This window comes from Canis lupus, chromosome 19 (genome assembly GCF_048164855.1).
Source record: "Canis lupus baileyi chromosome 19, mCanLup2.hap1, whole genome shotgun sequence".
NCBI classification, from domain to species: Eukaryota; Metazoa; Chordata; class Mammalia; order Carnivora; family Canidae; genus Canis; species Canis lupus.
In genome coordinates this window covers 57282489-57296832 of record NC_132856.1, presented here as the reverse complement: position 1 = coordinate 57296832, position 14344 = coordinate 57282489, and the positions used below count along the sequence as shown (strand labels likewise).

Sequence of the window (14344 nt, the reverse complement as noted above, 5' to 3'; positions counted from 1 at the left end):
AGCGGTCCCCAGAGATGCCCAGGTCCCAATCCCTGTCCCCTGAGAATGCTCCCCTGCATGGCAAAGCCCTTCTGCGAACGTAATAGGGCTAAGTAAGGATCTCAGAATGGGGAGGTGACCCCAAGTTATCCAGGGGGGGCTCCGACATCACAAGCATCCTTCTGGGAGCTCGAAGGGAGAATCTGTTTTCATCCCCTTACCAGATTCTTCCTTCACGCTTCCAGAAGGAACCAGCCCTGGCCGCACCTTGCCTTCAGCCCCGTGCCACGAATTTTGGACTCATTTCTGGCCTCTAGACTCATAAGAGAATAAATTCATGTTGTTTTAAGCCACTAAACGGTGTGGTGATTTGTAACAGCAGCCACTGTGACTCTGCGAGGAGTCTCATACCCTAAATATTCCGTGCATTTATCTTGTTTAGAGTCTGTTTCCCCCACCAAATGGAACCCCACGACCGCGGGGGCCTTTGGTTGGATCACTGTTGTAAGGCAGCATGAGGACAGACCCCGGCATACAGTCGGCGCTCAATAGCTATTGGGTGAGTGGGTGATGGCCACTGTGGGAATAAGAAACCACGTAGGGGGAAGTTGAGGTGTGTGAACCGCCAGGGCTTGCGCCCCTCTGTGTGCTGCTCGGGCGGCGTGGGACAACAAAGGACGTGGTCGGCACGGGTGCCCCGATCCGATGGCTGGACTCACAGCCCACCGCTGCCTGTCTTTAATGCAAGCAGCTTACCCCAGGGGATGATGCCCAACAGCTCGTTATATAACCATCCGGGCAGGACTAGCCAAGGGATGAGCGTTGTCACCCCGGAAAAGAAAATCAGAAAGATCCGAAGGCTTCCTGGTGCCTCAGTTTCCCTGTCTGTGAAGTGGGGACTCCCGATAATCCCTCCCTCTCAAAGTTGCTGGAAGAACTGGCTGGGGTGCTCAGGGCTGGGTGGCCAGGCTGGGGTCGTTGCATGATGCAGGCGGCCCAGACACCAACCCCGCGCCCCAATTTCTCAGCTTTGTCGTGTTTGCCCCGGCTCCCTGTGCCCCCCACCCCCACCACCTCCTAAAAGCTGTCCCCTCTCCCAAGCCCTGTTGAGACAAAAGGGGGCAGCTGCAAATGTAGATTTTCAGAGTTTCTCCCAGCTGCAGAGGGTCCCCGCACCCTTTTCTGTAGGCCAGTGTGTGGGGGACAGTGGCCCGCTGTGCGGCGCGCGCGGGGCGGGAGCCAGCCTCGCTCTGGAGGAGGGGCGAGCAGCTCCTTGAGGCCGCAGCCAGCTGCAGCTCCACATAAGCACCTCTGTCTGCTGCCAGACAACCCACAGTTCTGTTCCTTCCAGCTCAGCGATCTCGTCCGTGGGGCGTCTTCGAGCTTCCTGGGCCGCTGGGGAGGATGGGGGGGCAGAGTGCCGGTCCTGCGCCCGCAGCCCCCCCTGCTGCCATGACCTTTTACTATCGCCCTTCACCCCTGCCTTCCTGCAGGTTCCCGTGGGGCCAGAGGGCAGCCCCGGAGATGGTGTAGCTCGCTGCCTTACCCGCCCCCCCCCCCACCGGTTCATTCTCGGTGATGATATGCACCCCCTGTATGCCAGGCCCCCGGCGAGGCACACGGCGAGCAAGACAGACACCCTCACGGGGGCATTCAGTCTAGGGCAGAGGCAGGCCTTCCCCTTGTTAAACTTTACAACCCAAGATAGAACTGAGGCTGGGTTCCTGGTACCTGGAGAATGCCTGGGTGGGGTCCCTCCCGGCTGGAGAGACTGCAGAGGTGGGGAGGGCACTGGTCCTAAGCTGTGAAGGCTGAAGAGCGCGAGGGGGTAGAAGCTGAGCGTTTGGAGCTCGGAGAGCGGTGTGTGCAAAGGCCCTGAGGCCAGTGGAAGCGGGCTGAGGAACAGAAGGAAAGCTGAGGGGGGATCTTGGCCAGTGCCTCACAGCAGAAGAGAGGCAGGTACAGGGTTAGACGTCTGACGGGCGCCCCGGCCTGCCCTAACCTCCACCAGCAAGCGGCCGGCCATGGCCGTGGATTTGTTTGTCTCCAACTTTTTATTCTGACACAGTTCCAAACTGAGAAAAAAAAAAATTACAAGAATGGTGTAAGGCATATCTGTGAACCTTTCCCCGGATTTGCCAATTAAATTTCACTCCCTGTGATTTATCACTCCCTCCCCACCTCTCCCTCCCTCCTCTGCCGCTCTCTGCCCCTCCAAACATATACATCAGTTCCCTGTTTGTATCTCCCCATCCCGCCGGGGCAATGCCAGCGCTTCGTCTCTCCCCCAGCCCAGCACACGCGCAGAGCTGATTTTGTGTGGCACACACCTCAACAGCCCCCCCAAAATGTGTGCAGCCACTGGGGGTTCAGGGCGAGGAGCAGGGAGGGCTCTGGGCAGCCTGAGCATCATCGAGGGGCGCCCCTCTGCCGCTCTGCTGCGGCCTCCGCTCTCCTCTGCCCCAGTCTGCTCCGGATGCCACAGCAGGACGCCACGGTTACCCTTCTGCTCCCACAGTCCCGGAGGCTGGGAGTCGGGTAGGGGTCGGGGGGCTGGGTGAGGGGGGGCTGGGGGCCGGCGAGGGCTCTGTCCATGGCTTGTGGCTGCCTTCGGGCCGGGGTCTTTGTGCCGTGTGTGGAGGGATCACTCCTGTCTGTCTCCCCCGCTTCTCCTAGAGCCACAGCCCGCTGGGATCAAGGCCCCCCAATGACCTCATGTGACCTTGATTGTTTCTTACCGGCCCATCTCCAAATGCAATCATATTGGGGGTTGGTCCTTCACTATGTGACTCTGGGGGCTGGGGGCATGCGATTCAGTCTAACATCCTCTTTGCTGAGACGGAGCCCCACTGCTGGAGCCTTTGGTTGGATCACTGAGTGGGGGTGGGGGCAGGGCTTGGTGCCGCCGCTGCCCGTGGTTCTGAGCGTACCCCAGGCCTTGGGACCCTCCCTGGGGGTGGCGGTGCTGGGGGAAGGAAGGAGAGCGAGATGAAGGGACAGACGTGTTGGACATCGCAGCACATTTGTCCAGTCTACGGAAGCCACCAGAGTGGCCAAGAAATAATCTGTTCGCTCTCTCTGGTTCCCTGGGTGGGGCTTTGGGGGTGTCAACGCCGTTGGCCCAGTCTCGAGCCTCGGGAAAGCCTCCCTCTACCCAGAAAGCGATTTCTGTGGTCATCGTGCACCAAATGTGGCCTCAGTCGGGCAGAGGCAGAGGCTGGCCAGCCCCGGAGGGGAGACCGAGGCAGCAGAGGGCAAGCTTGATACCCTCCAAGTCCTGGAGCACAGGCTGGGGTCGGGGCAGGGGGCAGGTCAAAGGTCATTCCCAGTCCCCTTGTCTCCGGCATGAGAGACCAAAGCCAGAGGCGGGGAATGTGTGGGTGGAACTGGACCCAACCGGGGAGGTCAGAACTGTGCTCCCCCCATCACAGGAGGTGCCCTCACCCAGTCTGCCCTGCGACAAGCCACTTCTCTGAGGGCCAGACCGTGACTCACCAAAGTGAGGTAGGAGGAGGCAGTTTGTCGTCGTCCCAGGAAGCAAGCAGTTAGTGGGTGCGACCGCTGGGTTCTGGGGCGGACGGCGGGGTAGCTGGAGGCCGGGCTCACTCAGAACCTCCCGGAGAACCCTGCCCCAGCCTTAAAGGCTAAGCAACTTTACCACACAGACAAGGCAGGAAGCAGCACTCTGGACGGGGGGGGGGGGGGGGGGGGGATGTGCAAAGGCACTGGGGCAGAGGAAGGGAATGCAGCCCAAGAGCCCAGCCAGATCGCGGCCGTGGGGCTGCAGGGTTCACAGACGGCACATCCTGGAGGGGTGCCCAGGTGGGAGGCCAGGAGTCCACATCGCGGGCCCCACACGTGTCCCAGGGTTGCCGCACTGGGTGGCCTGTGATGACAGACATGTGTCCTTGCACGGTCCTGGAGGCTAGAAGTCAGCAGGACCCTGCTCCCTCCTAGGACTCCCCAAGCTCATTTCCCCCTACCAGCCTCTGCCCAAATGGAACGCCTTCCCCCAGTCTTCCCAGGCCACCAACCTCCTGCCTTCGGGTCTCCATTCACAAGTCACCTCCTCAAAGAGGCCTTCCCTGACTGCCTGCAACTGCACCTCCCCTCCTCCCCCTTCTCCTGGCTTATTTTCTTTGTGGCAAGTATCACCATCCTGCTTCCTTCATCTATTTTGATGTAGGAACAGATGGTAGGGTTCGAAGCCAATGGCCAAGGAGGAATTCTTGAGAAGTCTTTGGTGCAAGGGTCCTTTGGGACAGGACCCGGGGGCAGGAAGAGCTGCACTGGGCTCGTGAGGAGTGGCCCATGATATTCTCTCAAGTTAGGGAGGGGGTTAGGGAGAGGCAAAGTCTCCAAGGTATTTTGGAAACAAGGCTCCCAGGACTCTGAGAGCTCTAGCTATTGTCGGGAAAATGTCATTTATCACCGTCTGATAAAACCTTGGTCAGGGCGGCCCGGGTGGCTCAGCAGTTTGGCGCCACCTTCGGCCCAGGGTGTGATCCTGGAGACCCGGGATCGAGTCCCGCATCGGGCTCCCTGTGTGGCGCCTGCTTCCCCCTCTGCCTGGGTCTCTGCCTCTCTCTCTCTCTCTCTGTGTGTGTGTGTGTGTGTGTGTGTGTGTGTCTCATGAGTAAATACATGAAATCTTAAAAAAAAAAAAACTTGGTCATAAGACCCTTCAAATGTATATTGGTGGGTCATATGCTTGGCAGATGATTGCTCGGAGGGTTATATCTTGGGGGGTAGAGATAAAGGAAGTTTCCAAAGGGATTTTTGTATGTCAGAGTAGACGCACAGGGTCCTGGGGTCGGGCTAGGGCTGCCTCTTGCCCTTGGCAGAGCGTCACATCAAGGCAGCCGAGTCCCTAGAGGAAGGTCGCTCTGCCTGTTGCAAGGACTTTGTCAGCGGGCTGTAGGGAGTAAGGAAATGGAATAATTTCCTTCTGCCTTTGTTTCCCACATCATATATGTCGACTCCATTGTTCTCTTTCTCCCCTCTACTATCAGTCAGGTTCCCCGCAAAATAACAGAACCAACAGTTTTTTAATATATCTACGATATCTAGTATTAATAATACTTTATATTAAAATCATATATTAATTATGTAACATATGTTCTATAATTAAATGTGTATATATAAATTACTTATATTTGGAAATTACTTATATTTGTGTTACTTTATTCATTTATACGTTATTGATATATATTATGCTTATTGTATTTTTGTGTCGTACATACAATTACATGCAATTACACATAATCAGATCTATAATTATGTATATTTTATATGTAATATAAAGTATAAAATATATTATATATTTTCTATATTATTTTGTACATGAGTATGTATATATTTTTTTGAGAGAGAGAGAGAGAGTGAGCAGGGCAAGGGGAGAGGGAGAGAGAATCCCAAGCAGATGCCCCCTGATGTGGGGCTCGATTTCACGCCCCGAGATCATGACCTGGGCGGAGATCAAGAGTCGGAGGCTTAACCGACAGCCACCCAGGCGCCCCGAGGAGGTGTGTTCTCCATGCACCTGACCTATTCCAAGGCACCAGCTCATGCACTGCGGGGACTGGCGGGTCTGAAACCCAGGGGGCAGGCTGGGATCGCAGGCGGTAGTGATGCCACCGTCCTGAGGGAAAGTTGCCTCTTCCTTGGGGAAACCTTGATGCCTTCCAGCTGCACGAGACCCACATCAAGGAGCGTCACAGGACTGCGGAGGTCACGCCTACCCAACACCTTGACAGCAGCCCCTAGATGGGGTTTCTGCGGCCGGACGAGTGTCTCTCTGCCCTCACTCCACCCTGCAGTTAGCCCGGAGCCCCAACGCCTACCATGTACCCATTAGCTGCGTGAAACGAGGTGCTAGCTCGGGTCCCTTTTAAAGATGAGGGAAACCGGCCCAGAGCAGGAAGGGCACCACCCCCAAGCATCGCGCTGGAGATCAGTGGTGGGGCGAGGGGTGCTTCCAGGCTCCCGGACATCCGCTCTGTCTCCCTGGAGCCTCGGTTTCCCTGTCTGCACCTTGACAGTTTGGCGGTGGCCGGGTCACAATCCTCTGGGTCAGCGGCCAGCATAGGATTTACGCGGCCCTGTCCAGGGTCGGGCGGCTGAGTCACATCCTGATGGGAATTGGACAGCCTGGGCTGCAAAACAGCGCAGCTTCCCTCCGGCTGGGGGGTTGGTGGCAGGACGGGGGGGAGGGGGTCCAGAGGGCCCCTGGCTGGATGGAGGGTGGGGCGCCCAGGCCAGTGGATTGTTCCCTGGTGTCCTCATTGGGGTCGTTGCCCTTGCGCTGACCGGACACAAGGGGGCAGTAGAGGGCAGTGGCTGGAATCTGGGCTGTCACTGGGTAGTTTCTACTCCCCTGTGCCCCGGGGGGGACCCCAGGCCGGCCTCAGTTTCCTCCTCTGTGCAGTGGGCTCCCCCCTGCCTCCTAGGGTGGCTGTGAGGAGCAAGTAAGATCATGCCACGAGCATTCCAAGCCGGCACGCCGCGAGTGCCCTGCCTGTGGGGTAAGTCGTGATTCCAGCTCGTTCTAGAACAGGGATTGCAGCCTGAGACCTCGTCGATGGGCGCTGGGCAGGCGGTGGACGTGCTAGAAGGAGCCAGAAGCAACCGCATCCTGGCGCCCAGGGGAGCAGGAGTGGCCCGCAGTCGGCTGCTGGTGGCTTGTCACCACTCGCGGAGGGCAGGTCCCTGATTGCAGAAAAGATAGAAATCCAAGTTTTTTGTGTGTCACGTCTCTGATTTGACAGCAAATGTAAAATGTTTCCAGATGCTGTGTGGGCAGGACAGAGCTGCAGGCGGTGCGCCCGCCGCCGGTCTGCAGGCTGGGGTCCCCCGGCAGGTGGCTGGTGTTTCCTGGGCTCTGGGGCCCTGGGCCCCTCGCGGGTCACCCGCAGTGCGGAGCAGGAGCGCCCGAGACAGGCTGGCTCTCCGGCCCTGTCCGCCTCTTCTGACTCTATTCCAAGCTTGTTTGCTTTTCTTTTAAATGAGGGAGGATTCACAGAGCGTGAAAGCGACGGGGTTAAGTGCACGGCTCAGTGGCATTTGGTACATTTGGAATGTTGTGCAGCCACCACCCCTGTTGCATTCCAGAACATTCCACCTCCCCAAAATGGAAGCCCCTCCCCATCATTCCCCGTCCCCTCCTTGGCTCCTGTGAGCCCCCTTCCCGCCCGTAGATGAGCCTGTCCTGCACGTGTCACACACGTGGACTCACACCCCCTGGGGCCTCCTGTGTCTGGTTCCCTCGCTGAGTGTCGTGGACTTGGGGTCTGACCCTGGGGCAGCGTGTGGGCTCCTCGCTCCTGCTCGCGGGCTAGTGACGCGCCCACAGGTGGGGGACACGTTGTCTATACCCCTTCGCCCCTTCATGGACACTGGGGGTGTTTCCAGCCTTTGGCTGCTGCAAACCTTGTCACCGTGAGCACCAGGGGGTGAGTTCTTCTGTGGATACGTGTCCTCACTTCCCGTGGGCCTGTTCTGACCTGTGACCTCTGCGAGGGAGCAGAGTGGGGTCCTGTTCCTCCCTTACCTCCCCCCCCATCACTGCACCTGGCGGTGGGGGAGGAAGTGGTTTCTCAGGGAACACCCGATGCTCCGTGAGCAGGAGGAAAGGAGAGAGAAGAGGAAGACAAGAGCCGACTCAGGCCCTGGCAGGAATGAATTGTTTTCTTTTTCTTTTTTTTAAGATTTTATTTAAAAAAAAGATTTTATTTATTTATTCATGAGACACAGAGAGACACATAGGCAGAGGGAGAAGCAGGCTCCACGCAAGGGGCCAGATGCAGGACTCGATCCTGGGACCCCGGGGTCACGCCCTGAGCCAAAGTCAGATGCTCAGTGAAAGGGAAACGCATTCCAGCACCCTCCTCTCCTGACCAGCACCCCCGGAGCCCGCACACCCTGCAGCCAGAGCCCCTGGCAGCCCGCGCTCTCTGCCTACACCTGTTGCCCAGGAGCAGAGGAGCCGGAGCGTCCGGCTCCAACTCGGGCAGTGTGAGCCGGGGCCCCAGGAGTGGTCCAGGCTGGTCCAGGCAGTGCGGCCTGAAGAAAGGTCTTATTTTGCAAATCCACGCTCAGCTGGCCGTTACAGGGGCACCAACGCATAGTTGGCGGCGTTATTTTAAAGAAATAAAACAAAACTTTACCTTTTAGAAGTTTCAGATTTACCAGGAGCGCCTGGGTGGCTCAGTTGGTTAAGTGCCTGACTCTTGATTGGGGCTCAGGTCACGATCTCGGGGTCGTGAGCTCCAGCCCCAGTGTCTGGCCTCCACAGTCAGCGGGGAGTCTGCTTCTCTCCCTCTCCCCCTTCGCCACCCCCACCCCCCCAAAAAAAATAAGTAAATAAATTAAGAGTTACAGAAAAGTTGCAAGAATATGACAGAAAGTTTCCATATATTCTGCAGTCAGCTTGTCCTGGGGTTTACATCTTTTTAAGATTTTATTTATTTATTTGAGAGAGAGAGAGCGAGAGAGCATGAGCAGGGGGAGCAGCAGAGGGAGAGGGAGAAGCAGACTCCCCGCTGAGCAGGGCGCCCAATGCTGGGGGCTCGATCCCAGGACCCCAAGATCATGACCTGAGCTGAAGGCTGGGGCTTAACCGAGTGAGCCCCCCGGGCACCCCCATGATTAACGTCTTACATTAGGAGACTGCATCTGTTACAATTAACAGATCAATGTTGACACATTCCTAGTGAGCGAAGTCCACGATTGATTCTGATTTCCTCAGTTTCCCCAACGTCCCTCTTCCGTCCCAGCATCCCCCAGGATACGCAGGCGTCACATCTCCTCGGGCTCCTCCCGGCTGGGACAGTTTCTCAGACTTTCCTTGTCTCTGATTCTGATGCCCCTTGACGGTAGCATGGAGGTCCGGGCAGGGCTTTTTTTTCTTTTTTTTTTTAAGATTTTATTTATTTATTCATGACAGACAAAGAGAGAGAGAGAGACAGGCAGAGGGAGAAGCAGGCTCCATGCAGGGAGCCTGATGCAGGACTCGATCCCGGGACTCCAGGATCAGGCCCTGGGCTGAAGGCGGCGCTAAACCACTGAGCCACCCGGGCCGCCCCCGGGCAGGGCTTTTGTAGGAAGCCCCTTCCTTGGGTCTGTCTGGGGTTTTTCTCATGGCAAGGCTGGGGTGATGGGTTTTGGGAGGAAGACTCCGGAGCAAAGTGCCCTCCTCCTGGGGCCATCTCAGGGGGCGCGTGCTGTCACCATGGCTTGTCACCGCGGACGTTGGCCTTGGTCCCCTGGCTGGGGTGGGCGGGCAGGTGTCTCCCCTGCAGGGTCCCTCGCTTCCTCTTTGCTGACTATCCCCGCGTCCTGGCCCACACTTACAGAGAAGGGAGTCATTCTGTGTCCTTGATGACAGAGAATCTACATACATGATTTGGAATTCTATTCCACAAAAATTTGTCTCTTCCTCCTATTTATTTACTTATTCAATCATTTATCTACATCTTTATGGACTCATAGCTGTTTTTTTTTTAAGATTTTATTTATTAATTCCTGAGAGACACAGAGAAAGAGGCAGAGACCCAGGCAGAGGGAGAAGCAGGCTCCATGCGGGGAGCCCGATGCGGGACTCGATCCCAGGACTCCGGGGTCACGCCCTGAGCCACAGGCAGACGCTCTACCGCTGAGCCACCCAGGCGCCCCTCGTGGCCGTTTATTTTGTAGTTCTGGCTCAGAGTCCAATAATCCATGGTGTCCTTTGTGGCTCGAACCATCCCAGCGGTGACCACGGAGAGCCTTTCGGTAGATCACTGGGTTTACCCGACAACGCCTTGCAGCATTTAGTAGCCAAAACGCATCCCGGGGACCAGACTCTGCAGGGTCACCCCTGAAAAGTGCTGTGCATATTCCGAAGGGAAAGTGCGTGTGATCCGCCCCCCATCCGTGGGCTTTGGCATTCTGCATCCAAAAGAAGGCAAGAAAGGCTGAACATCCATAGATGATCCGAAGGGGAACCCCCCCCCCGCCGCTCTGGCACTGACGGGTTATGATTTTCTGCGCTGAGAGCAGGTGTGTCCCGGCCCAGCGACTCCCCAGAACTAACCAAGTCTTATTGTTGTTGTTGTTTGCCCTCGGCCCGGCCTGCAGGCCGCTCCCGGAAGAGACGGGGATGGACCCGCTTGGCAGCCCCACGGAAGACACGTCCTGTAAGTGTCCGCGCGAGTGGCCTGGGGCGCGCTGTTTCCAGCTCTCGCTCTGCGTGAGGTTGGACTGTAGAAATGTCAGGGGAGGGGGTTGTTCTGCTCGGAGGCCCGGAGGGAACTCAGCCACAGTGGGTCATGAAGTTGGCACGTGGCATTGCTATGTGTCCTTGAGCTGGTTGCTCGGCCATTCTGTGCCTCCAGGTCCTTATCTATTAAATGTAGGTAGTGAGCTTCCCACAGAAGGGGGTGTGCAAGGATTTAATGAAGCGACATGTATAAAGTGCCCAGGGGTTGCCAGGTGCAAAGTCAGGCCTGGGAAGGCTCTGCTGCTCCAAGCGCTCAGGAGGGCTCACAGCCCCAGGATAAGAGGGGGTCCAGGGCAGCCAGAGGAGCTTCCCTGAATAAGTCCTCCTCAGTGGCATCTCCTCAGAGTCCAGCTGCGGTCCCCGCTCTGCCCGCATCTCCCCCATGCAGCTCATCACAGCGCCCACCCTTTCTGAGGGAAGACTGACGAGAGAGGGACAGCCACATCCCTGACGTCACACAGCACTAGGAGCCAGGTCTGCCTGCAAGCCAGACGGGGGGCCAGCACGGCCCAGTTTTCTGGGGCCATTCAGGATGGTTGGTCACCTTAGGGTACCGGTCCTCCTCCCGGCCTGAGCACACAGGCTCTGCCTGCTGTTGTCACATCCCCAGAGGGTGATCCTGGTGGGTCCCTTCACCCCTTTGGGCCCTGTTTCCTTTTTTAAAAATTTTTTAAAGGATTTTATTTATTTATTCATGAGAGACACAGAGAGAGAGGCAGGGATGCAGGCAGAGGGAGAAGCAGGCTCCCCACAGGGAGCCCGATGTGGGACTCGATCCCAAGACCCTGGGACCATGCCCTGGGCCGAAGGGCAATGCTCAACCCACTGAGCCACCCAGGGGTCCGTGATTTTTATTTAGTTAAGGAGCTGGAGAGATAGGGTGGTGAGTTGTATGTGTCCACGTGGCTGGGCCACCCCACCCAGAGATGTGGCCAAGCATTATTCTACATGTTCCTGTTGAGAGTCACTTTTCTGATGAGATTAACATTTAAATGAGTAGACACTGAGTAAAGCCGATTGCACTCGAGAGCGTGGGTGGGCCGCATCTGATCAGTCGAGGGCCGTAGAGGAAGAAGACTCCAGTGTGGCTCACCCTGGGACAGAATTCCTCTTCAGCCGTGAACACGGGATACCCAACAGGTTTCCGGCTTCCGTAATATGATGGTGGGGCAGGCGTGGGACACACAACCTCATTCCCAAAAGGAAAAATAGGAAGGAAGACAGAGATCATCGATCCCAGTCGATCCCAGCAAGTCTGAAGCTTGGCAGGACAAATTCTATCAGATTTTTTTTTAATTCTATTGGATTTTAAGGCTGGAGAGCACTCCTCTGGCTCGATGCTCTGTGCTGCGGGTGCCCACCCCCCACCCCACCCCCGTGGCATTACCCCCGCCTTGCTTCCCTGCTGGGGAGAATCGTTGTGCGGACAGCCTCTGTCTCCCTGTCACCATGCTGTGACCCCGCAGCTCCACCCCCTGGGAGAGGGAGCCCCATTTCTACCGAGCACGCTGGATGCACCGCGCCCCAGCCACGTGCTCCCGGCAATCACCACCTCGGTGTCCCCATCTGTAAAGTGGCTGATGCGACCTGCCACGCCGGGTCATGCTGAGATCGAGGCGTCACGTCAGTGGCGGGAGCACGGAACAGGCGCAGAGTGAACAGGGCGGTTTTGTTTTTATCACTTTGTGCCAAAGCGCACATTTACCTCCAAGCCACTTGTGAAGCGGTCACCTCTGACCCGTGGCTCGGGGCCGGAGAAATTCAGAGAAAAAAAAGAAAAAGAAAAGTGAGGAGCTGGTGCATTTAATTGTGGATCGAGGAGCGTCTTCATCCGGTGAGAGAGGGGCAGGGCTCTCGCATCGGCCCATTTATTTTGTCCTCGATGGTGAACCTGGCCGCGCCTTCCCAGGGTCTCCAGAAGAGCGGGCTTGGGGGCAGCCGGGGGCTCTCCTCGCCCGTAGGGTAACCTCCGGCCCCCCCCCACCCCGGTTCTGGCTCTGCTGCACTCGCTGCGGGATCGGCTCTAACCCCTTGGGGAGGAGCCACCTGTCACAAGGAGACCGCGTGCAGGCTGAGAGTGTCCGGGAGAAAGCAGTGCAAGCCTGGAGGCTCGCGCACCCTGACCAGCTCCAGAGGGAGCACCTGTACCCCCCGTGCCTCAGTGTGCTCACCTGGCAAAGGGGATGATAACAGAACTTGCCTGGCACGGATATCAGTGCAAAGATGGCCCGTGAAAAGGCTGGGGGAGCACTTCATGGGGGGCCTGGCCCCAGTGCCGGGGTCGGTTCATGCCAGTTATTAAAGGGAGAGGCCAAAAGTCACCCGTGGGGGTTCATCCGCTGGCCGGATGCAGAGGGAGCTGTGGTCGCAGGGACTGGCGGGTGGGGAGCACAGTGTCTGGGGCTGGTCCGCAGGCCCCGGGGTGCCCCTGACCTCACTCACCTCATGGAAGTCGCATCTGGCAGATGGCGAGAGCAAGGCAGGCCCAGGGAGGCGAGGCGAGCTAGGAAGCAGCCCCTCCGGGCAGAAGGTTAGGGCATGAACCCCCACCGGCCCCACAGGACGTCCTCCGATTTCTAGATTTCTAGCCGGTCCGCACGATGGGGCTCAGCCCTGGCCGGGTCGGCGAAGCCGCAGCTGTTTTGTCTCCTTTCCCGGTTTTCCGAACAGCCCCTCCCAACGCCTTGAACTTCAACGGAGCTCATCGCAAGCGGAAGACGCTGGTCGCCCCGGAGATCAACATTTCCCTGGATCAGAGCGAGGGCTCCCTGCTGTCTGACGACTTCCTGGACACCCCCGATGACCTGGACATCAACGTGGATGACATCGAGACCCCCGACGAGACCGACTCGCTGGAGTTCCTGGGCAACGGCAACGAGCTGGAGTGGGAAGGTGAGGCCCGGGCACAGCAAAACCGACGGGCACAAGCTCGTTGCAGCTGGTCGTCCGTGCTGTGAGGCGTTGGGACAGGGTGGGGGGTGGGTCTCACCTGAGGGGCCATCCTGCCCCAGGGGTCACGGGGCTATGTCTGGGGCTGTCACACTGGGGGTGCTCCTGGGCCCACCCTGCCCCCCGGCGCCTGGGATGCCCCGAATTTTCTGCAGTGGCGAGGGACAAGGATTGGTGTTACCCACTTATTCATTTTAAAAAGATTTCATATATTTATTTGACAGAGAGAGGGGGAGAGCGAGTAGGGGGTGCATAGGCAGAGGGAGAAGCAGGCTCCCTGCAAGGAGCCCGAGGCAGGACTCGATCCCTCTTTAGATGTTTGCTGGAATTCAGGACACCTGGGGGGCTCAGTGGTTGAGCATCTGCCTTCCGCTCAGGGCGTGATCTGGGATCCTGGGATCGAGTCCTGCCTCGGGCTCCTTGCAGGGAGCCTGCTTCTGCCTCTCCCACTCCCCCTGCTGGTTCTCTCTCTCTCTCTCTCTCTCTCTCTCTCTCAAATAAATAAAATCTTAAAAACGAAAAGAAGAGATAGGTGTCTGCTGAGTTTTAGCCACAAAGTCACCCGGCCCTGGGCTTCTCCGCGCTGGGGGCTTCCCATCACTGACCCGGTTTCCTTCTGGAGAAGGTGGCAGTTGAGCTGGAGCGTGAAGGGAGAGCAGGAAGGGACAGTGGACGAGCAGGGGCTCCGGGCAGGGAGACACACATGGACCAGTGTCACAGGAGAAGGATGGGGTGACACGTCCACAGGCAGCAGGGCACAGGGGTCCCGGGCAGGAGGTTGCAATAAAACGTCTGGCCTCAGGCGTCCCTTCTGCTCGTCCCGGCCCGCTTCTAGATGACACCCCCGTGGCTGCCGCCAAGAACATGCCCGGGGACAGCGCGGACCTGTTTGGGGACGGCGCCACGGAAGATGGTGGTGCCGCCAATGGGCGCCTGTGGAGGACGGTGATCATCGGAGAACAAGAACACCGAATCGACCTGCACATGATCCGGCCCTACATGAGGGTAGTGACCCACGGAGGTGAGACCGCACCCCTCGGGCTCCTCCTGGCTCCAGCCAGCCGCCTGCGGGTCGTCGGAGGGCCTCTCTGAGCCTCAGTCTCTTCTGCAGGGATGTTACGCCCTCGTCTCTGGGTGGGCGCACACAAGGGTGCTCAC

The 14344-nt window shown here is 57.9% G+C and overlaps 1 protein-coding gene across 1 annotated transcript in view; it reads left to right on the top strand.

Annotated features, from left to right (window-relative positions):
- The window catches only part of ATCAY (ATCAY kinesin light chain interacting caytaxin), a 31723-nt gene that overhangs the window by 3847 nt on the left and 13532 nt on the right, over window positions 1-14344 (top strand). Inside the window, exons 3-5 of the mRNA XM_072787850.1 lie at window positions 10096-10154; window positions 12908-13129; window positions 14022-14207. Coding sequence (XP_072643951.1) covers window positions 10096-10154; window positions 12908-13129; window positions 14022-14207 — 467 coding nt within the window. The remainder of the gene's footprint in view (window positions 1-10095; window positions 10155-12907; window positions 13130-14021; window positions 14208-14344) is intronic.